The sequence below is a fragment of the Hemiscyllium ocellatum genome, chromosome 3 (assembly GCF_020745735.1).
Source record: "Hemiscyllium ocellatum isolate sHemOce1 chromosome 3, sHemOce1.pat.X.cur, whole genome shotgun sequence".
NCBI classification, from domain to species: Eukaryota; Metazoa; Chordata; class Chondrichthyes; order Orectolobiformes; family Hemiscylliidae; genus Hemiscyllium; species Hemiscyllium ocellatum.
This window is the reverse complement of record NC_083403.1, coordinates 55699964-55724001: the sequence shown is the minus strand read 5'-3', so window position 1 is coordinate 55724001 and position 24038 is coordinate 55699964. Positions and strand designations below refer to the sequence as shown.

At 40.5% G+C, this 24038-nt stretch overlaps 1 protein-coding gene across 1 annotated transcript in view; it reads right to left on the bottom strand.

The window, feature by feature from the left end:
- faxcb (failed axon connections homolog, metaxin like GST domain containing b) overlaps positions 1-24038 on the bottom strand; it is a 61068-nt gene that overhangs the window by 831 nt on the left and 36199 nt on the right. Inside the window, exons 4-5 of the mRNA XM_060820788.1 lie at positions 10721-10938; positions 7886-8002 (exon numbers count right to left, since the gene is read on the bottom strand). Of these exons, the coding sequence (XP_060676771.1) occupies positions 7886-8002; positions 10721-10938 (335 nt within the window). The remainder of the gene's footprint in view (positions 1-7885; positions 8003-10720; positions 10939-24038) is intronic.

The window sequence follows — 24038 nt, the reverse complement described above, 5'->3', positions numbered from 1 at the left end:
TAGAAAACATTGAAAGACCTGGTTAGAGTGGATGTGGAGAAGGTGAGACCTGAGGGCACAGACTTCAAGAGAAGGGACAACCCTTTAGAAATGAGATGAGGAGGAATTTCTTCAGCATGAAGATAGTTAATCTGTGGAAATCATTGCCAGAGAAAGTTGCTGAGGCCAAGTTATTGAATGTAATTAGGACAAAAATAGATAAGTTCTTGATTAGTAAGGGCTTCAATGACAATGGAGAGAAGGCAGGAGAATGGGGTTGAGAAATACATCAGTTATGATCAAATGGTGGAGGAGACTCGATGGGCCAAAAGACCTAATTCTGCTCCCGTATCTTATTGTCTATGGCATAAATCCCTGTTGGCTCTAAATGGTTCACCAGATTAGAAATAATGACTATTTCCAGAGATTACCAAGATCCAGGCTCACGTGATGTCAGCAACCCCAGTTGCTGACCCCAGTCTCTCTCATCTCCTTATAATGAAAGATTCTACACTTACTTACCTGAGCAGACAGACACACGGTATCACAGGGTTTTTATCTTTGGTAAAGACAATACTCCAGCATAGGCCCTAATACAAGACATTTCTTGGTCCGATAGATGGGATTGTACTCCCCAAATGTAAACAAACTGAATGCGGTCAACAAAATGCCCTAAGATAGATCTACACTAGTTTCGGTCTAACACCCTGGTTAACTTCAAGGCCAAGAGCAGAAGCATCCACTAGCAACAGAGAACAACATCACTCTGCTTCATTCATCCAATCAGAGGATAATATGAGTTGCATTTTTCTTCTATCTATTTTACTTGTGCATGGTACCACAAGCTTACTTCATTAATAAACTGCTGTAGATCACATGGTCATGACCCCATTTTTAGTTTACCTCTGCCTCTTGGATCAAGCCTTATACTGGCTTCAATCTTCACTTCTCGAGCACATAATCTAATCTAGCATCACAGTCCATCACTGGGAAAGTGCTATTCTGTTTGATTTGAGTTTTTCAGATGAGACATTAAATCGCTGTCTCACCTAACTTTGCAGATAAAAGGAATATGGCATGTTTAAAGAGTTTTCCAGAGGTCAATATCTATTCTTCAACTAACATCACTAAACAGATCAGTGATTTCATGGCTGTTCATGAAATCTTGGTGTATATAAATTAACTCCTATGTGATGGAGAAGCAATGGTCTAATGATATTATTGCTAGACTATTAATCTGACGGTAATGTTCTAGAAACCGGAGTTTGAATCCTGCCACACAGAATTTGAATTCAATCAAAATAAAAGTCAGGAATTAAGAGTCTAATGGTGACCATGAATCCATTGTTGACTGTTATAAAAATCCATCTGGTTCACTAATGTGCTTTACAGAAGAAAATGGCCATCTTTACCTGGTCTGGCCTATAGATGACTTCAGACCCACAGCAATGTGGTTGACTCTTAAACTCCCATTTGGGCAATTAGGGATAGGCAATAAATGCTGGACTAGCCAGCAATGCCCTCATTCTATGAATGAATTATAGAAATGGTTTCCTACATTGTAATTGTGTATACATTTTCAAGAGCATTTTATTCAGCTGTAAAGTGGTTTAAGGTTTAGGACATGGTGAGATTGTGAAGAGATGCTTTTTTAAATAGACGTTTTTTTCTTCTTTCTGTCAGTAGCTTTATTGGCTAAACAACAAGAATAGGGTATGGAATAAAGCCAACCCCCTATTTAATCCTCATGCCACAATGGAAGTTTGTGCAGGTCTGCCTCCTCTTGTTACTCCACATATATGTGAAATTGTTTCCCTCAATCTTTACAGAACTAATTTCCTCTCTCGAATGGAGAGGGAAGGCAATGAGCTGCTGCGGCTCCTTGTCATTTCTTCCTTCTTTCTAAACATATATGTTAGCCTCTTAAAGGCTGTATTGAGAGGAATAGGCAAGAAAAGTGAATGAGGAAAACTACCCGACAAAATTTGCCAGCTGCCAAGCTAGATGTGATTCTAAAGTAAGTGCATGAGCTTTGACCTGTTTGATACTTTAATTTTGAATACTTCTGTTAGATGTTCTCATAGCCTCCGTGCTCTAAGGAGAATAATCTTAATTTTCTATTCTGACTAAAGTCTTTCAATCCTAATACAACCTTGTAAAATGTCTCTGTACTCTCCTCTAGGGTAGACCTTTATTGCTTTAATTGGTGAGCAAATAGACCTGAAAAACTCGAATGGGTCACTTACCAATAGCCTCTAGACTGGGCTGATCAATGATTATTTTCAGTACAGATCTAAAAGCTGTGCATAGTTGTTGGAGAAGTTTGTAAAGAAAAGTAGCACTCCAAATCTCTCTTGGTGATGTAGTTTTGGGGAAAAAACTTAGCAAATATCAGAATGTTTTGCGTCTGAATCTGAAGTCTGGTCTGAAGTTTTTCAATGTGAACTCATCAACAAGAAACTGGATAAAGTCACCTCATTCTACCCTTTCAGTTTGGCTGCATAATCCAAGTTATAATTGCTTTGAGAAGTTACGTTGTGTGTTTCACCCTGTCAGTGCAGCAATGGGTGAGCATGCTGGATTTAAGGGGGATATGATTTGATTTGCACAGCAGCTTAGTTGATGTCTAGTTGTTTGTAGAATGTGCTTGCCTGTACTAAAAATGCTATTCTTTAGTTTATTCAGAAGAGATTTTCACCAGACTTATGTCTGGTTAACAGTAATAAAAAGAAATAAACTGACCATTATTGATGACTGAATAAGATATTCACACTTTTAGCAAGGCTCTTGATTTCCAGTGCACTCAACCCGCCAGAGTTTTAACAGGTATCTTACTTGAAGCTGCCCTTTTCTCCTTTAGGCTTTGCTTTGTTTATCAATTATTTTAAATCTATCCCCTTTTGCTTCACCAGTGGGAACGGTTTATTCCTATCTACTCAGTCCAGTCCTCTCATAATTTTGAATACCTCTAACAAATCTGCTTTCAACCTCCTTTTCTGCAAGAGAAACTCTCCAGTCTACCTTCATAACTCTCACTCCCCATTCCTGGAACCAATCTTGTGAATCACTTCTGTTGCATTGTGACTCATGGTCAGATACCTTGAAGCGACATGCTCATGACATTATTATTACATCATATCATGTGACCTGTGGGTGTATTGCTATTGGGTATAAAGATGTCAGGCTCCGTCTTAACTCAGAGCACTTGAAACATGACATGCTATTAAAAGCACACTGTTCATTTAAACTGTTAACCACCTATCAGCCCAACAATTAGAATGTGCCTGCATATGTAATGTTTGTATAATAATAGATAGTTGTATTAAATGTCTGTTAAAATCTTCAATACCATATTATACATGACCAATTTCTTTCAAGATAATGGATAGCATAAGCATTGCAGCATCAGGTAAGATAACCTGTGCTGAGGCAAAAATCACATTATTTCTTTCGCCCTTCACATTCTTCCTAAAATGGTGTCCAGAGTTGAAAGCAATATTCCAGTTGATGGACCTTACATTGACAGGGAATAGCAGACCCTGCCCATTAGGACAAAGGTCAACCTACCCCACAGGCATTTCACTACCATCAGGCTTTTAATTGGATTAAGCTGGAGTCTCTGCCCTACAGAGAGGAAATCCTGCCTCTGGCAGTTGCCAATCAATCAATCAATCAGCCATGCCGACAAGAGCAGTGAAGAAGATGGTGCCATTAGACCCAGGGTTCCATCTCAGCAAGGCAGACCCCAGCAAGTGGATTCGGGACAGGGATCCATAGGGCCATGGAGGGGTGAAGGCAAACGTAGGGGAGGAAAGGAAATATCTCAGTTTAGTTTGTAAAATAATCAGAGAGGAAAGAACATCCTCCTTTTGTCACAATTATATCCTTACTGTGAGAGTTATCTGGTTGCATAGAGCAGTAGGAATTAAGGCACTATCTTAAAAATATATAAAATCACTTTAATAATGCATTTTATAAATAATTTATAAAATATATTAAATGAAAATACCTGTACACTTTATGATTGCTACTAATATATTCTTTTTCTCAACCATTTGTTAGTAGAGCTAATCTATTATTTACATAGATCACTGTCAGTCAATCAGTGTGTAAAAGGAGAACATTTATATGAAAGCTGTTTAAAGCAAGGGAGTAAAAGCAAATATATGTCGCCCATAGCGCCACCTTATAGCCACATTGAGAATTTCATGATAGAGTTACTGCTTGCTATGACTTAGCATTACCACTTGAGGTCACTTTCTTTTCAAAATACCAAAGGCTTCACTTCCAACAAATTTCTCATAATTTTCAATTGAAGCCCATGATCAAAGTCCAGTTTCTTTTCAGTGCAAAAGATTGAAAAAAATTGGATGCAAGTGATCTATGCTTATTTTTATACTAAGTCAGAATCTCCCTGACTCTTTAAAGTGGTTCCATGAAAATGCTCTTGAAATCCTCATCAGTTTACGACCACATTCCTTTCCAATGCAAAATCGCTAAACAGAGGCTGGTATCCCGTCACTAAGTCAGCCTTTATATACTTCTGCACAGTCAGTCCCTGCACTGAGGAGATTCTGAATTCTTTGTTCAAATTGGTCAGCCAGGGCTTCTCGATTGACCCAGGTTAACCCTACTGCGAATCCTCTTGCAAGGATGCATGCCTTGAAGAAGTTTTCCTCCTCTCTCTACAAGAATCTCAGGGAGTCCCTCTCCTACTGCAACTCCCAGGTCATTTCCCCTGCCGTGAAGCTCTTCAACCATGTCCTAAAACAAACTTGCTACCACAGCCCCATTTGCTTCCTCAGTGCCTGCCTCATTTCCCCTTCCCCCACCTCACCCCAGATCCAAACTTCCAGCTCAGCACTGTCCCCATGACTTGTCCTACCTGCCTATCTTCTTTTCCACCTATCCACTCCACCTCCCCCCGCCCCCGACCTATCACCTTCATCCCCCTCCCCCACTCACCTATTGTACTTTATGCTACTTTCTCCCCACCCCCAACCCTCCTCTAGCTTATCTCTCCACCCTTCAGGCTCTCTGCCTTTATTCCTGATGAAGGGCTTTTGCCAAAAAAGGTCGATTTTACTGCTCCTCGGATGCTGCCTGAACTGCTGTGCTCTTCTAGCACCACTAATCCAGAACCAGGTTAACAACCCCAATCAAGGATCTCACCATCAATAAGATCTACCTGATTCCAATCACTACAACATGCAACAGCAAGATTCCTGAATTTACATCACCGCTGTGAGGCCTTAAAATTACACCAATGATATCAGACAGAACAGGGCCCAAAGTCATACTTCTGCTATTCGGTGTGATTATTTTTTAGCTTTGGGTTTCTCATCACTGAGATCCCTACCATGTATTTTCTATATTTTGAGGTATCTTTATGAAGCAATAAATGTCTATTTAAAAATGTGAAGAATTGTAGAATCTTTTTCTTAATTTATTTGAATGACTTGAATGTCATGACACAACACATTCGATTTCTTCATTCAAGATTATAAGCCTAGTGTGGGAAAGTGGGATTACTTTAGGTTGTACTATAATTTTGGTGAGTGAGACTTCTTGGGCCGAAGGGCCTTTTCTGTAAAGTATGAGTATATGTTGTAGTTACATTTGCTGACAACACCAAGATAGGTTTAAAAAGTAAGCTGTCAGCAGGAGGTAAAGGTCGTAAATGTATCACAAATGTATACTTACCTGTTCTGTAAAGAAAACTAATCTGTCTTTAAAATAGACACACAAAATCAACCAAAATATCTCCCCCCACCCCCCCCCCCCCAAAAAACACACAAAATCTCTCTTGTGGATTAAACTGTAGCTGAATTAGACAATTAGACCATATTATAGGCAATTATAAAGGACCATTAAATAATTCAAAAATGCTAAAATTGTTTATTGAACCCTCAATCGTTATGGTTCAAACATTATGAAGAAACATCGTTTCTGTAGTATTGACCAGAGACAGAGGGACATCACAATGAATTTGGGTATAATTGACTTTGCTGTTTGGACAATGATATATAACTAATGACTAATGTTTGACCATTTTTTTCGAATGATTCTGATAAAATAGGGCTGAGGACATGAGAGGAGAAATATCTGAACAGCAGAAGAGAGACACCTTGAAACTGAAACTGCTTCTCAACATTGAGACAGAGGAAGGGATCAAAGTCAAAGAGAGAACCTAGGAAAGGACTGTTGTACTGAAGCAGGGTGCAAAAAGCTCACCCTGCAGGACAATAAAAGTGAAATAATGGAGCCTTCACTAACTCCCTGAATTTGTTCTACTTTGATAGGCTAATGACTGAATCTATCAGCACGATGAGAGGCGAGAACCAATCTGTGATTGGAAGAGCAACCTCTCAAGGATTGTGCTCCTTCCACAAGCAGAGTCACATTTTATCCCACTGGCTGCCCCAATGATCAAATTTCCCTGGAAAATTCAGGGACAAATTCATCCATCATCCCAATGACATTGTTCATTGAATTCTGATGCAGAGGTATCTGGACATCCCGGTGCATGAATAATAAAAAGCTAATATGCAGGTTTAGCAAGTGATTAGGAAGGCAATTGGAATGTTAGTGTTTATTTTTAAGGGGGATGGAATGAGCTGGGAACTTTCACTGCAGCTATACAAAGTTTGGTGAGATCAGATGTAGAGTACTGCATATAGTTTTGGTCCCCTTACTTGATCAAAGATATAATTACACGAGAAGCCATTTAGAGAAGGTGCATTTGATTCATTCCTCAATGAAGAAATAATCTTATGAAGAAACTTTACATTCACTGGAGATTAGATTTCTATCTCAGGCCTGCCTCAGTGCTGTAGGCTCAACACAAACTGGAAAAGCAAAATCTCATCTTCCATGCAGAGACACTACAACCTTCAAGTCTCAATGTTGTGTTTAACAATTTTAGAGCATGAACACCTCCTTCCATGTCAATCACCCACCCCTAGAGCCCAGGTCCTGTCATGATATGAGTTGCTTTCAGCATAGCCAACTCATTTTTAACTACCTATAGCCCCCATGATCATCTATCTAGCTTCACTCCATCTCTGGATTACTATCAACAGTCCATTTGTCTGCCTACCTTTTATTTTCTTTCTCAGTTTGGGCTCCATCTCCACTTATTCACCCACACTTCCAATCCCTCCCCACCCCTGCCAACCACATCATCAGTATAAATACCATCTTTTCCAAGCTGCTATTAGTGATGAAAAAGGGTCACTAGACTTGAAATTTAACTTTGATTTCTCTCCACAGATGTTGCCAGATCTGCTGAATTTCTCCAGAAATTTCTGTTTCTGTTTTGTTTCTTTATCATTGAATTTATGCAAGGTTGTGCGACAATTTTTTGATAGACAAAGGAGGCAAGGATAAACAAGTGGAGACTGGAAAGTGGAATTGTGATCACTGTGGGCGGCACGGTGGCACAGTGGTTAGCACTGCTGCCTCACAGCGCCTGAGACCAGGGTTCAATTCCCGACTCAGGCGACAGACTGTGTGGAGTTTGCACGTTCTCCCCGTGTCTGCGTGGGTTTTCTCCGGGTGCTCCGGTTTCCTCCCACAGTCCAAAGATGTGCGGGTCAGGTGAATTGGCCATGCTAAATTGCCCGTAGTGTTAGGTAAGGGGTAAATGTAGGGGTATGGGTGGGTTGCGCTTCGGCGGGTCGGTGTGGACTTGTTGGGCCGAAGGACCTGTTTCCACACTGTAAGTAATCTAATAATCATCTTGGGTGCCAGAGCAGGCTGTAAGGGTCAAAAGCCCTATTGCTATGTTCCTATGACGATATGCAGCTTCATGCTTTAAATGACATGGAAGAGAGTGAGTTCAACAGAGAAATGAAAATTTGCTTAAGTTGTGGAGATCATTCCTATAACTTTTATAACTTCTTACCTTTGATCAGTCTTTCTGGCCTGGTTCCTGGCAGTGTCCACATAGCCTGAGCCAACTGCCCAAACACAGCAGCATCCACTGTGGAAGGCCTTGGGCCCATAATGTACTTTTTATCACCTGAAAACATTGGACCAGATCAATTTGGATTTGTTTTGTACTTCCTTCCCACTTTCTCCCACCCTGCTTTCCTCCAAACTCCATCCTTAAAGACGCCTTTCTTAGAAAGGGAGATAGAAACAGGCTTATTCACAGACCATTTTGGCAATCTCACTCTTGAACAAGTGATTGCAAAACATTTAAAGGCAGTGCAGACTGATTGTCTTTTTAAGTATTCTCTCCTTCTACATTCTGCACATTCAATCTTTGTCAGACTTTTATACAAAAATGCAAACGAAAACAAAACTTAGGTCTACACATTGCTTTGAAATTAATATTACAAAAATAGAGTAAACAGTATATTTTTGATCAGTATATACACTATACCTTGTCAATCATTATTCTCACTCATACACATATCATGGATACATTACACTATTGTAGAATACCTTTATAGAATAATCTACATTTTAACTAATCAATATACTGTTCTTAACTGACCAATAATATCAGTGGATTGTGCTGTAAAGCAGATATTAGACAACAATACATGTCATGAGAATATTGTAATGTAATATCCAGTAAATTAAGCTACTGCCTGTCCAGTTGTACATTGTATTACACAGCAGTATTAGCATACCATGATGCATGAACTGTAGCACTGCTATACTGTATTATTTTATGCAAGTGGTGCTCTTGAGTCTTAGCAAAGGGTGCTTAGGGAGCTGTTAGAATAATTCCCAATATATATTGTCAAGATAGGCTAAAAAGAGTTCAGAGTTTATACTTTACAGAAACACAATTTGGGATGTTCCTAATTGAGGTTTATAAAAGAAATGATTTGGTAAGAAGGGACAATGGATTTGGATTACTTGATATGCTAAGATTGGATCCTCCCACCACTCCCACTACAAGAAAAGTGGAATTTGATCTCTTCAGAATTTAGGATCAGAGCGAATCATCAGCAACCAATTCTCTCCTCAGGGAAAGACACCACCACTTTCACTATCACAATACTGTAATTTCAGGCTGCTGGAACTACAACCTCATCCAGAACCAGTCCCTCTGCTGTAGGGAGCCACACCTGTCAATCAGGCTGCTTTTCCACATGGAATTCATTGGAAATAAAGGAGGCTGTGGAGGCAAAGTCACTGAGTGTATTCAAGACAGAGGTAGATAAGTTTTTGATTAGGAAGCGGATCAAAGCTAATGGTGAGAAGGCAGGAGAATGGAGTTCAGAAACAAATCAGCCATGATCAAATGGGGGCGCAGATCTGAAGGGCTGAATGGTGTAGTTCTGCTCCTATGTGTTATGGTCACATGGATCCACCAATCAGAAGTTATCTCCCTTGACTGAGGACTTCTGACAAACCATGATAAGCTTCCTGACTTTGCATCTGCTCTAGATGGCAAGGCTAGACAGAAACACATTGAGGCTGGTATATCTGGTTGATGGGCAAGGCATAAAGAAGGCAAGGTAAGGCAGGGATGATGTGAGCTTTCAGGTCGGTAGTAAGTGGGCATTAAGAGAGCAAGCAAATAGCCCAGAAGTGCACACTGCTTGAATTCATGAGCTGCATGTGTGGCCCTGATTGCAAACTGTCTTTGCAGCAGCATTATGATAATAGTCACCATTGCATCCCACCATGAAGCACTGGCGTGCAGAACAGCATTCTAGATTAGTGGTGCTGGAAGAGCACAGCAGTTCAGGCAGCATCGGAGGAGAGTAAAATTGACATTTCGGGCAAAAGCCCTTAATTCCTGATGATTTTACTGCTCCTCGGATGCTGCCTGAACTGCTGTGCTCTTCCAGCACCACTAATCCAGAATCTGGTTTCCAGCATCTGCAGTCATTGTTTTTACCCTGCAGAAGAGCATTGCAAATGGATTGGAGATGTGTCATGAGACATTATAGAGGCTGACACATGTCAGATGCCATTGTCCAGGAATGTGAGGTGTATATCAGTGGTGCCCAAACCTTTGAAGGAAGGAGTGAGCTGTAGTCATCAGGTATCTGCTCTGATTTCCATGTCAGGGGCTCTCGGCGTACAGTTTGCTCACTGCGAATGGTCCAATAAAAAGCTGAGTATGAATACTGATATAATGTAATATTAATTTAATTTTTCCCATGCACTAAAAGTGTAGTACCTTAAACCTTCATTTCTTTAGAAAGGCCTGACTTCCTTGGGAAAAGGGCTGAGGAATGCAGAAAGTAACCTACTCACCACTCATCTAGTGTGATTACTCAGACTCAGATTGATCACTCAGTGATCATTCTAATATTCAAATTCCTACAAATTGTAAATGGGATATAAAATCTGCAGTTAGTAAAGTTGTTAACAATCAATCATCCTCCTTTATGGGTAACTCACCACTGATTTGCAAGAATCTCACATTGTCACGAGAACTTAGTTAAAAGATGGAACAAGTTGATCCCAATGTTAAGAGAGGATTCAATAAATTCTTGTGTGATCTGCCACATTTCTTATCATTGTCCATATTTCTTATCATTGTCTGACATTTTTAAGATTCTGCTCTATCATTCTATAACTCTAATTCCTTCTGTAGTTCCTATTACTAAGATTCATGTATAACAAATTGAAGGAAAGGATGTGAAATGGGGTAACACTGTTTATCTTAATGAAGAGTGATAAACAATGGAGGTGCGGGTTGTATTCAAACAAGGATTATGACTGTGAAACATACAGCACATCACAGCAAAATAAACTTTCATCTCACCCAAAATCACAGAAAGTGATCGCATATCCTTCTCCATTAAGGTATATATTTCTTCCTTTGAAAAGCGACCAATACCTTGACCGTACATTTCCCGTTTAACTATTCCTCTTGTTAGGTGACACAGTATCCATTTCAGGAAACCACTGAATGGACCTGAGACAGACAGTATTTTTCTGGTCTCATGGAGGTTGTCAATCCACTGACAGTATACTATGGCCCTGTAATATAAAAAATAGATAGTGTAACATTCACAAAACAGCCCTTTAAACCTGACTTTAATGCATGGATGTGACAACGTATATTCAGTAGCAAAGACAAGCACATCTCTTGTTTCCCTCTTGCATTCATATGTACTGGAAATGGGAAGTTGGCAACACAGTAGCAGTGGAAGTGATAGTATCAAACATCAATGGATTTTGGCCCATCAGCAGTTTCAGTAAGCAACTTACCCCAGATTACAGACAGACTGATTTAAACAGACAAATCTTGTTGACAAATCAATTTGGCAAAACCTGTATACTTTCTTTAAAAAAATGAAACTTCATTTTGAAACCCAAATAGGATTCTGATGATGTTTACACAATATGAAATTTTACCACAGGCAATTTTGAAGATTCGGAGTAAATTTCCCAGGTTACTTTCTCTGTTCAGCATGTCATGGGTCAAAATCTAATTTGAATGTGATAACTATGCAAGATCCACGCAGCATTGTATTAATCTGGAGCTGAACTGTTTGTGCACTGGCAGATGAGCCACAGTGGTGCCCGATCCTACGCCCAATATTTGTATCTTTGATAGGAAAACAGGCTGTTACTGCCATAAACTAGCTGTACAGCTGAAATGACAAAGTGACAAAATCTCTCTCCAACACCTTTTAATGTGATGCCTTTTAATATAATCTCCATTGGCCGTAAGTATACAGTAATAAATGATGACATGAAATCTAAATTCTAAGGTTGCCTGCAAACAGGCTCCAAACTCTAGGCAGCTTCAGTATGCTGCTCTTGACAGAGCTTTGTAATGAAACGATAAGCTGTCATTGTGATAGAAAAATAAATGTATGAGCTTCAGCTAATATCAACTGTGGCAAGATTAAAATCACACACAACCATTTTCAGTCCATGCAATTTGAAATCTAGTGACTGACTTTAATTGAGCCAATCCTGCAAACAAATCAATTACATCGAATCAGATCATTTATTTCTATTGCTCACACTAATTCTTACTTATCATGATCATCAGTGCCTTTCTCACAATTACTTGATTTTAATTTTGATGCAGCACTTTTTGACTGTCGCTAAGGGTTGGATTTTAAACTGTGCAGCATATAACATCACAAATACAATGAAAAGATTCCACATTTTTATCCTCCACTTTCAATGTAATCACAGCTGAACAACTAGAGACATTACCCCTCAGTAATAAATGCCTCCAGCAGGTAATATTTTTCTCTATTCCTGTCATGAGGCAAATATTGATTGAACTGTGCCTTGTGATATTTATATCCCATGTGTTAAAACATTTATAGGAAAACAAATAATAGACCATTCAACCCATTAAGCATTTATTATTAGGCTTAGTTATCACCATTGGAATCACCCCTCCCCAACTAGTTAAAATCAAGTTTAACCTATTTTTCAACCTATTTTAACAAAGTCATTAATCTATTTAAAATTTTAAAATTCAGATAACATTAAAGTAGCCTGCAAAGGAATAATGCCTAAAGCTAGGTAATAGAACCAATAATTTTGACGTTTTTGATTGGAGAACTAAGCAATTTTCCGGGGTGTCAATTGTATTTCTGGAAGCATTTCATGTCCTCAGACTTTGAGCAAGTAATGTTGAATAGTTTTATAATTTAAAATGACTATTGTACATTCTTGTTGTCCAAACTGTTGTCAATTTTGTCATCTTAATCTACAAGTGATACAGAGTCAATAATAAAGCTACAGTCAATGATGACACTAATGGTGCTTCTGAATGTCAGTGATTGACTGAATATGATGAGGCTGACAACCAGATGGAAGGCAAAAAACTTTGAAAGGAGAACTGATTGAATTGCACTTTCTCATATGTTTTGCATGGTAACCCGTGGATTGTTTCATGGTTCAGGTTTTTACCTTCTGAAAGTTGTGATATACACAAAGGTCAGCAAATTTGAAATTGTGGTAAGAAGATCTCAGATGCTGGTGATTTGTCTTTCTATTATTTCAATGAAAATTTAGATTATAAAAATGGAACAATTCAGAGGAAACAGAATATAAAATAACAGAGTATTTGCAGATGAAAATGATCCCTCCTCCGAGCCCCAATGTTTACAATGTCACTGTCTCATAACATCTCTTGCTGCTGTTCCAAGAGGTGGAAGTCAGCTCCCAGTGGGAATCCTCACAACATCTTTGCAGAATCAGACATTCCCTCCCACTGTAATGTTCTATCCCAGGGATGGCAACAGGACCAAGTAGGAGATGCAGTGGTAAGGAATTTTCAGATCAGTTCCTAGCTACAGACAAAGGAAATGCCAAAATCTTGCATAAAATTTCCACTGAGGTTTAGTGGGACAATGGGGACATTTGGGTATGAATGGAAAGAATGGGAATATTCAAGTCAGTTTTAAAAATTATAAGCCAGAATAAACTGTGTAGAGAATAGGAAGAATAAATTGCAAATATTAATTGAGGGAAGAATAGAATGAGGAATGTGTAATAATTAACTGGGGACAGTATTGGAAGATGACAATGCCAGAATAAAATATAGGTTAGAGAGGAAAATTATTATTGTATAGTTACTTTACCTAAAAAAAAATTGTATGCAGTCAGATGGCAGTAGAAATATATCTGCGCGGTAAAGTTGGTCAGCTACTTCCTGCTGTAGGTAGTTTTTAGTGGGAAAGAAAATGGAACTTCTGGCAATGGTATTGCTGACAATCCCTCACTAATATGAATAGGGACAGAGAGAGACATTAAGGTCAGTGGTGGCTTTCCCTCCCATTTCAATCCTTTAACAATGGTACAGTAGAGCTGCCTTTTCACGACTCAGTTACATGGCAATTTTTAAACATTCATGCACAGGATGTAGGCATTACTGGCTGGGCCAGGTTTTATTACCCATTCCTAGTATCTCCTTAAGACGTTGATATTGAGCTGCCTTCTTAATTGCTGCAGCCCATGTCTGAGTGACTTCATTACATGGAGTGAATCGAGTTGGCTGAAGACGAACATCTGCGATGCTTGGCACGAGATGAGTCATCTACTTTGCGCTTCTAGCTGAAGATTATTCAGAATGTTGTAGCTTTACCTTTTGCATTGATGTGCTGTGCTCCCCTATCATTGATGATGTGGACATTTTTGGAGGCTCTTCCTCCAATGAGTTGTTTCATTGAGCATTTCTATTCATGATATAGTGGTCATGCTGATCAGTGAATGTGCACCTTTTATCAGTGTCAATGAAGGTGGGACACCTACTAAAATAAGGGAGAACAAGTTGCTGAAAATGATAGCTGACAAATCAAGAAGAGTGAATAATTCCCCCTTTCCCACTAACTGATGTAAGGATATTTGCCTAAAAATAGCTTGTGAATCCTGCTCTTGTCAGGTTTTTGTTGCTGTGCTGTACAATATTGGAACCACTTCCTTGTGGTGTGCAATTATTTTTCATCATGATAAACACTTGCAATAAAAGGAAATAAGAATGTACTAAAAAAAAGTAAAGTAAACATGTTAAACAACTTCAATGTGGTTATGCTGCACTGATTCACATCAGCAATGCTTTGATTTAGTTCATCCTGCAATAACCCACATTCAAAGTGCTTTAGTGTCATTCATCCAGTTGTGACCAATGTTACCTATATTTTAATGTTGCTCATTCTGCACTGACCCACATTCATGACACTTGGAAGTCAGATTAAAAGAACTGAAGTTCTTTTAAGAAAGCAAGTAGGAACGATAAAAGGTTATTTAGTGCTTTTAGACCGTTGTCATCAAGGTGCACAACAAAGACCAAATCATTACTTCAATATCATGTTTCTATCTGTTCCCTCTGAACCAGAGATTTGAAAAATTAATACAATTGATACTGAGGGATAACTTGAAAGTGACATGTATTTAGATACTGCATGCTTTTGACTTTGTTCCACTTCCAGCTTCAAAACAACATGCAAGCCCCGGGTGGACAGGGGATGCTTTTCAATGATATTCACAAGGCCTCACTGGCAAAGTGTAGCATTCCCACCAGCACCTGCCGCAAGACCATCCAAAATGGAGGAGGAACATCTGAGAAGACATCGAGCACCTCAAGACTTGCCATTGGGTAAAAGCAGAAGCTAGGCGCAAACAGCAAAAGGGGTGCGCTGCTATACCAACATCCCACTCACCCCACCCCATGACCCCAAGTGTAACAGAACCTGTGGTAGCTGCATCGGTCTGCACAGCCACCTACGGACTCACCCTGAGAGTGGAAGAGAGACATTCTCGTCTGCGAGTGACTGCCAATGATGATGATAATGAAGACAAGGATTTCTATCCAAGTGCTGTGATGATATTGAAGATTCCATAACATGCAATCAATGCCTTACATCTACTTTGCATTCCCTCATTGCTTTTAGATTTCACAATATTACCCTAATTATATAGAAATTATAGTACCTCAAAAATGCTGACTGTGACCTCAAATATTTCTACCTTATAACTGGCCAACTTATTGTCACTCCCTTTTTTTTAACACCTTGCATCAATTATCATGTTGAAAAGTTGAAGGATCTGTGGCAGCAACAATTTTTTAATTAAATCTAGTCCATCATTTAAAAAGACAGTCAACTCCTTTCATGCTGTATGCCAAACTTAGTTTTCGAGCAAGGGGAAAGGGAGGACTGCAGATGCTGGAGATTAGAGTCAAAAAGGACGGTACTGGAAAAGCACAGCCAGTCAGGCAGCATTGGAGGAGCAGGAGAGTCGACATTTCAAGCACGCTCCTGGATAAAGAACTTACGCTTGAAATGTCGATTCTGTTGCTCCTTGGATGCTGCCTGACCGGCTGTGCTTTTCCAGCAACACACTTTTTGACTTAGTTTCAGAGCAACACAAGGATTTCATTCTTGAGGTGACAGATGTTTCTAAAACAAAATGTGCCAAGGTGATCAAGAGGCTTCAAGTGATCTGCAAACATTCACACGGCTTTAGTCTAATGGATTGTGATGCTATAAACACCAGTTGGACAGTAGTCCACAAGACACTGCTTTGGACTAAGGAAACTGTTAGAAGAAGTTTGCAATTTTAGAAACAAGTTACTGGAGCACATTTTGAGTGGTACATACAACACTGCATTGTGTTATGGGACTAGTGAGAGGGAATAATCCAAACAAACCAGCATCAGCATCATTATACTCCAGGCTGGTGCCGTAAGGTTTGTGTCTTGTCTTGTTTGTTCATGTGACTGTTTGTATGTGTATGATGGATTTTATAAAAGGATAGAATTTAAGTTATAGATTCAAACATTAGCAATTCAATTTCATTTTCCTTTGGTTAAAACAGTTTAATTACCACAAATAGTTCTTTTCTTGTTAATGGAAAAAAACTTACGTGTACATTTTTTTAGAATATATTTTAATTGAAAAATAGATATTTTAATATTACAACAAATACAAAACAATACAATTCAAAACAATACAAAGACAAAACACAAGTAAAAGAAAACCCAATCTGCCCTCATGTACAAATGTATAAATATATATAGAAAAGTATATATTTTAAAAAAAAACAACTAACTATTTAACTAAATAAATAATAACCAACAACAAACTAATAAATTGTAATAACTCAACTCGGCCAAACAAGACCCTCATATGTTCATAGTTCCTCCTTCCTGGATATTGGACTCATAAAGTACAATTGTTATGGTTATATAAAGCCCTTATTATTGTGGCAGATAAATCAGTGTCCAGGTATTCCAAAAAGAGCTGCCATGTCTTTTAAAAAATTCTCAATTTTGTGGTGTACCATACTTATGAGAAAATCCAAGGGGATATGCTCCATAACAATCTTCTGCCAACCTGACAGGCTCGGGAGTTTTCAGATACCCAACCGAGCAAGATATTCTTTCTTGCACAGAAAGTGAGGATGCTGAAAAGTATTTTCTTATGTGCATCTGCAGGGAACACACTGGGCAGGCCAACAAGAAGAGAGATTGAAAACCTTCTCCATCCTTACACCCAAAATCCTCTCCATTGCACCCGCCATAGTGCTCCAGTATGTTTGATACCTACCACAGGACCAGTGACAATGGGGGAGAGTGCCTGTACAGACCTTGCTCTTGGGAAATATTGAAGACACCCTGGTTTAAATTGTGACAAATGGTCTGGAACCAAGTGGACCCTGTGGACAATCTTCAACTGTAAAGTATGGGTCCTATTGCAAATTGATGCCTCTGAGGAGACCTCAACTCCTAGCTCTCTCTCCCACACCCTGCAGAGTCAATCAAACACATCTGAGGGGGCACCCACCCCCCTCCCCCCACAGTGCTGACAGAAAGTGTACTCTTAGCATTCAGCACCCTCCTCTCTATGTTGGATTTGTAGGGATCAGCCAAAAGTATAGTCATTTTTTGAATGAAATCCCTAACTTGAAAAAAATGAAAGAAGTCCATGTTAGATAGCTTGTGTTTCTGTGCTAACTGATCAAAGAACATCATTGTGCCTCCCTCAAATAAATTGTCCATGCAAGACATACCCCTAACTGCCCAATGTTTGAATCTTGAATCTATCAACCCCGCATGAAAACCCGGCATAGCCACTATAGGTATAAGATGTTTTGCCAATATTGCCTTCATTCTGCCAAATTGCCCTCCATGCTTTAACAGTATTGATAACTATTGGGTTATGGCAACATTTGGACAAAAGTGAGGACTGCAGATGCTGGCAACCAGAGTTTAGACCAGAGTGGTGCTGGTAAAGCACAGCAGGTCAGGCAGCATCCGAGAAGCAGGAAAATCGATGTTTCGGGCAAAAAGTCCTTTATCAGGAATCGTCCAAATTGCCTGAAATGTTGATTTTCCTGCTCCTCGGATGCTGCCTGACCTGCTGTGCTTTTCTAGCACCACTCTGATCTAAACTTATGGCAACATTCCCTCACTGTCCTCATTTTGTCCAAAAACAGCAAGCTGGTAAGGGGGCACCTTGCCTGGGAGGTTTTGATATCTAACTATATTGAAAGTGGGCCCCCACAGGCTCCATCACTCACATAGGATAAAAGCAAGCTTCATTGGTAGCTTTTAATGTCCGGAAGATCCGCTCCCCCCAATCTGTGAGGCAATTGCAGTTTAGCTAATTTAAGGAGGGGTCAGTTACGACGCCAAATAAAAGAGCTGAACCAGCCGTTCAGCCTCATGAATGTTTGCTTATTGAAAATGAGGGGGAGCATCGGAAGAATATTCATCTTAATAAGCGCTATCCAACCTAACCATGAGGCCGGATGCATCTCCCATTTTTGAAGGTTTTGTTTGATTTTGTCAAATAATTGAACAAAATTAGCTTTGAACAGCCAATCCAGAACTGGAGTAATGAATATGCCCAAATACACAGAATCCCCCCGTGACAACTGAAATGGGAATCGATATGTACCCTCAAGACCTAGCACCTTTGCAAGACCACCCATAGGCATAGCGTCTGATTTTGCAAAAGTAATCTTGTACCCCGAAAAGATGTCAAACGCACTGTTGCATTATATCAGGCAAGGTACCGAAACTGCTGGATTTGACAAAAAAAAAGCACAGCGTCCATGTATAACAAAATCTTATGTAATTTTGACCCCACTTCTAGAGCTGATATATAGGGATCCTGACAAATTGGCCTCTGCCAATGGTTCAATCACCAATGTGAAAAGCCTTGCTGGCTACCCCTAAAAATGTTAAAATGTTAAAATTGCTGGATCACCCCATTGGTGATAACCGCAGTGAGAGGGTCACTGTAGAGAACCTTTACCCATCTTATAAAGCTAAACTGCTCCAGAGTATAGAAACGGCACTCAACTCAGTCAAATGCCTTCTCTGCATCTAGAGAAATCACCAAATCCTGTATTGACTGTTATTAACCTGCTTGAATTACATTAAGCAGCCTCCGAACATTATTGGAAGATCTGTGGCCCTTTATGAAGCCCGTCTGGTTCTCTTTAACAATAGAATGTAACACAGTCTCCAGCCTTAACGCAAGAGTCTTACAGACGATTTTAAACTCCACATTTAAGAGGGAAATGGGCCTGTTTGGAGCACAGTCCTCCAGGACCTTCCCTTTTTTAAGAATAAGCGAAAGATTGGCCTCTCTCAGAGATGGCAGGAGACAATCATGGTGTATGAGTCATTAAACATGTTGAGTATTGGACCTGACAATATGTTTATAAATTCCTGAAAGAATTCGCTGGGAAGTTTGTCAGGACCAGGCGCCTTTCCACTCTGAAGCAGCTTCACAGCCTCCTGTGCCTCTTGCTCTGATAAGGGGGCATTCAGAAAAGACTCTTGTTCAGGGGTCATGCCCGGGAGCTCCGGATCCTTGAAAAGGGACTCCATTTTGGCCCGCCCCCTTCTCACAACCCTCAGATTGGTATAACTTTGAGTAAAATCACTGGATTGCCACATTAATCTTTTTGGAGTCACATGTTAAGTTCCCGTAATGGCTTGAGGGTGCTCCTTTTCCTGGCGAGATATGCTAATTATTTGCCTGGCCTGTCCCCCTGCTCGTATAGCCTTTGCTTTGCAAAAGCAAGCTCCTTCTTTGCTGTCTGAGTGAGCACAGAATTCAATGCAGACCACAGCGCCGTAATCCTCTGTAGCTTGACCAACGAGGGCCTGTCAAAGTAAGTAACCTTCTGCTGCTTCCTACTGGCAGAGTAGGAAATAACTAACCCTCTGGCATAGGCTTTGGCAGTTTCCCAAAGGGCAGATGGGCAACTAACCAAGTCTGAGTTAATGTCTAGGAATGCCCAAAATTCCCTAGAAAAGTGCTCCACAAACTTTTTATGCTTAAGGATAAAGGGATCCATTCGTCATTGCCTCGATCCTTAATCTTAACCAATAGGTACACTGGAGCGTAATCAGAGATTGTAATATTACCAATCGTACAAGATGCCACCAAGTCCAGGGTTGCCATGCGGGTCAGAAAAAAAATCAATCCTGGTGTGACATCTGTGTGAATTTGACAAAAATCCCTGTGTGTAGGGTGGAAACGCCTCCAGACGTCCACTAACCCTAACTCCACACACAGATCCGCTAATTGTTTAGTGTGTACAGAGGGTATCGGGGGACCTTTGGACAACCTGTCGACTATGGGATCCATACAGTTAAAATCTCCCCCTATAATGATATGCTGGGACTTGAGACTGATCAGTTTAGAGAATGCATCTATCAAAAATTTGAGGGAATGGACTGAAGGGCAATAAATATTTAAAACACCATATTTTCCCCATTTATCAGGGCTTTGAGAATTACAAATCTCCCGTGTGTTTCTTTAACACAAAAAGAAGAAAAGTAAACCCATCAAAACCATTCTGCTGTAGTTTCAAATGTCCCTATCATCCTGTAACAAAGCAATATCCATCTTCTCCTTTCTAAGACTCAAAAGTACCTTCTTCCTCTTAATTGGTAATGACTCCCCTTGATATTCCAGGTGCGCCATTTAATCAAGTCATTACCCATAACCTTCTTCAGTAACATTTAAATTCCAGAGACGAGGAACTCGAACCACAAATCGCCGAGTCTTAGTCTCACAAGATCCATCAAACATAAAAGCTGCATAAATTAAAGCCACTACAATTAACGAACCTACAAAGCTATCAAAGATTACACACAGCAAAAACCAAAAAGCAAACGAACAAAGAAAGCGCCAACGGCGCTGAATAAGGGAACTCACCCCCTGCCCAAAGGGGTAACTATCCATTCCAAAACCCAATTTCCCATCCCGCTGTCAAAGCTGCAGCGTGGGCATTTAAATACCTGAACCAGGTATAAACTGCCCATAAATAGGCATCTAGCCATCCCAACCATTTTCGTTCCTCCCAGCTAGAGCCGCACCGCAAACATGAGCAGAAAAGAAAGAAAATATACCATGCAGTAGCAATATGAATAAAGACGCTTCTTTTTTAAAAAAGGGGGTTAAACACCCAACCTTCTTTGGTATAACTTAACTTAAAAATTGAAAGTACATATCTCAACTGTCACCAAACATAGTTTAAACCAGTTTATCACCAATTAAAAAAAAGGAAAAGAAAGCCCCAACCAGGCTTCCTCTGTTTTTTAGAAAGAAGACACAATGACATACCCAAACAACACTAATATTTGTACATACTAAATTGTTCAGATTAGGTTAATTTGTCCACAAAGTCTCTTGCCTTCTCCAACGTGTCAAAGATAAGTATGGATCCATCTAAGGTGATCTGAAGCACCACCTGATATCTCAAAGAACATTGGATCCCAAGCTCCCTCAGTCTTCTCTGGATCACCACCGCTGAAAAGTCTTGGGAGACATGATCTTAGAGCCCTCGTACAATTCCTTCCCCTGGATTCTGGAAGCTTCCATGATTCTCTACTTTTCTCTATAGTGATGAAACCTCACCAGGAGAGGTCGAGGACGTTGACCCAGACCTGACCTCCGCTCCGTGACCCGGTGAACCATCTCAATCTTCACGCCTCTCATTCCAGCTTCCAAGTTAAGAAATTTCGGCAACCAGTCCTCAATAAATTCCGCTGGCCGCTCACTTTCCTTATCCTCCGGCGGACCGATGATTTGAATTTTTTTTTCCTGCCCCTGTTCTCAAGATTATCCACTTGGTCATGCAAATTATGGACCTGCATCTCCAGGGCTTGGGTCCTATCCTCAGAGGAACTGGTATCAGCTTCCACCACTGTAACTCTATGTTCAACCTCAACCGTCCTTTTTCCCAGGTCTCCCAGCTGCTGTTCATGCTTCTACAGCATGAGAGAGATTGGGGCCAGCCTCTCCTATGTCTGCTTACCCAACATCTTGCGAGATTTCACAAGCACCTTCACCAAGGCCTGGTAGTTAATCGAGTCTGAGGCTCCTACTGGCTGGGCTTCCGATGCAGCTCCTCCCTTCTTCGGCATCCCTGAATAGCAAAAACCCAGGTAAAATGATTTTTCACAATTTCCTGGGACTCCATGACCTTTCCAGAGTCCCAGGATATCGCAATGGTCCAGGCTGGGTAGGTTGGATGTTTGTCCCATTTGTACTGCCGTGCAGAGCTCTGCAACATTATCCTCCTAGATCGCCGCCATCTTGGATCCCTGTGTACATTATTTTAACCAGAATTATAAATATTTTTCTAATCAACCTGATCAGAAAGAGGCATTTGGATGGGTACATGAATAGGAAGGGCTTGGAGGGATATGGGCTGGGTGCTGGCAGGTGGGACTAGATTGGGTTGGGACATCTGGTCGGCATGGATGGGTTGGACCGAAGGGTCTGTTCCCGTGCTGTACATCTCTATGACTCTATCTCTGGAGTAAGTGGGACTTGAACATTAGGCAATTCAGTAACTAAACACATTTTCACATTTGTGATGACTCTGGGAGTGTTGCAGCTTTACTTCCAAGCACTACCCCAGGGAATCATGATAATGCAACAACTCTGTCATCTATAGCACACTCACCTCTCGAAAGTGTGAGTCACAGGAACAGTCAAGCGATGATCACTGATAAGATCAGCATTCTTTCGACTTGGGGTCTCAGATAATCAAAATGATCACAACTTGGACCAGAAATGCTGCAACTGACACCAGAATTTTTTTTAGATCTCACTATGTGTTGTGGAATAATACATTAGTAGTTCAGTGCACAATGGGTAGTGTATTAGCGTGTAATATGGCATGCTGGATTAATAGGCACAAAACAATATAGTTTCTAACTTTTCTCAAATAACACTACACTATAACATCCCTTTTTCTTTTTTAAATTAAGAATCCTATATATCCATATCATTAACTTTATACAATGTTTAAAGAAATTAACAATCAACTATTATAGTCAGGCTAAACATCCTAAGAGTCTTTTGCCAGTATGTTTTATTTCCTCAAAAACATTAGGCTGTAAATTTGTTATTTGAGCTAAGTGTCAGTTTCCTTGAATATTTTGGGGAGTTACCTGCCACAAAGCCTAAGCACAATCGCTTGCTATACCTTACCCACATGCCTCACTAACTACCTACCCCACACCCAGGGCACTCCTCTCATCCACAACTACCACGAGCCATTTCTGCAACTCACCACAAACAGGATATCTGCCAAAAGACCAGAAAGCTTGTAGTTTGTGCTTTAAAGACTACTGTGAACCAGTTTGAGCACTGATATCCTGAAGTTCACAATTCTCCAGAACTGGAAAAGGAGGCCAAGCCACTAGATCCTGGAAACCTGGTTGAAGGTCACCAACCCATGTCAGTAAGGACCTCAAAGTCTGGGAACAGCCAGCACTTTCACTGAAAATCAATGATCTCCACCAGGCTAAGTTCTCTCTGCTGACTCTGCTACTGGACCAAGCTCCCATCGTGGCTCATGCTCTGCCACCCCCACTATTGCCTGCAACATCCTTCCTCACGTGTTCTTGTTTCTGGCCTCTCAGATCACTAGCCCTTCAAGGCCTCTATGTTGCCTATTGACTTGCCGGGACACCTCACCAACTATTGTCCACCGAAGCTTTACTAACAACTGTGTCACCCACTGTCACCCCACTCAATCCCTCCCTTTCTCTCACTCCAAGAGAAAACAACCTATAACAGGGCAGAATGAGGCAGCCAAGATGGGTGGACAGGTGCCCAACATCAGGCTCCTTATACGCTACAATGGCAGAATCCTGTCTCTCACAGGAAAACTCCAGGATCACTCCTAAGGGAATTTGGATGTATCCATGTCTCATCAACCAAGTTAATATCATACTGCCACTCTGTGCAATTAACCTCTCATCAATGTCATTCATTACATATCAGGTCTGACCATTAGCCATGACTCCTGCCCTCCCAATGTCTCTTGCAGGTACTAGTAATATATTCAAGGCTCCTGCGAGGAAGCATGCCACTCTGTCAGAAGCCACATCCTTATTCTGTGTGAAGATGGTTCAGAGGCCTCAAAGGAAACATTGGCAAGGTGGCCTCATGGACCCTTCCCTCCGCCCAGCAACTCAGGGGAGAACATCATGGGTAGCAAGTTTGGGAGCATAATTTGGTCAGCATTTCACTGGACAGCCCTACACCTGGCTGAGGAAGGTACACCCCAGATCAATAGCACTGGGTAGCCCCAGGCAGAAGGAGACCCTGAGTTGTTTGCAATTA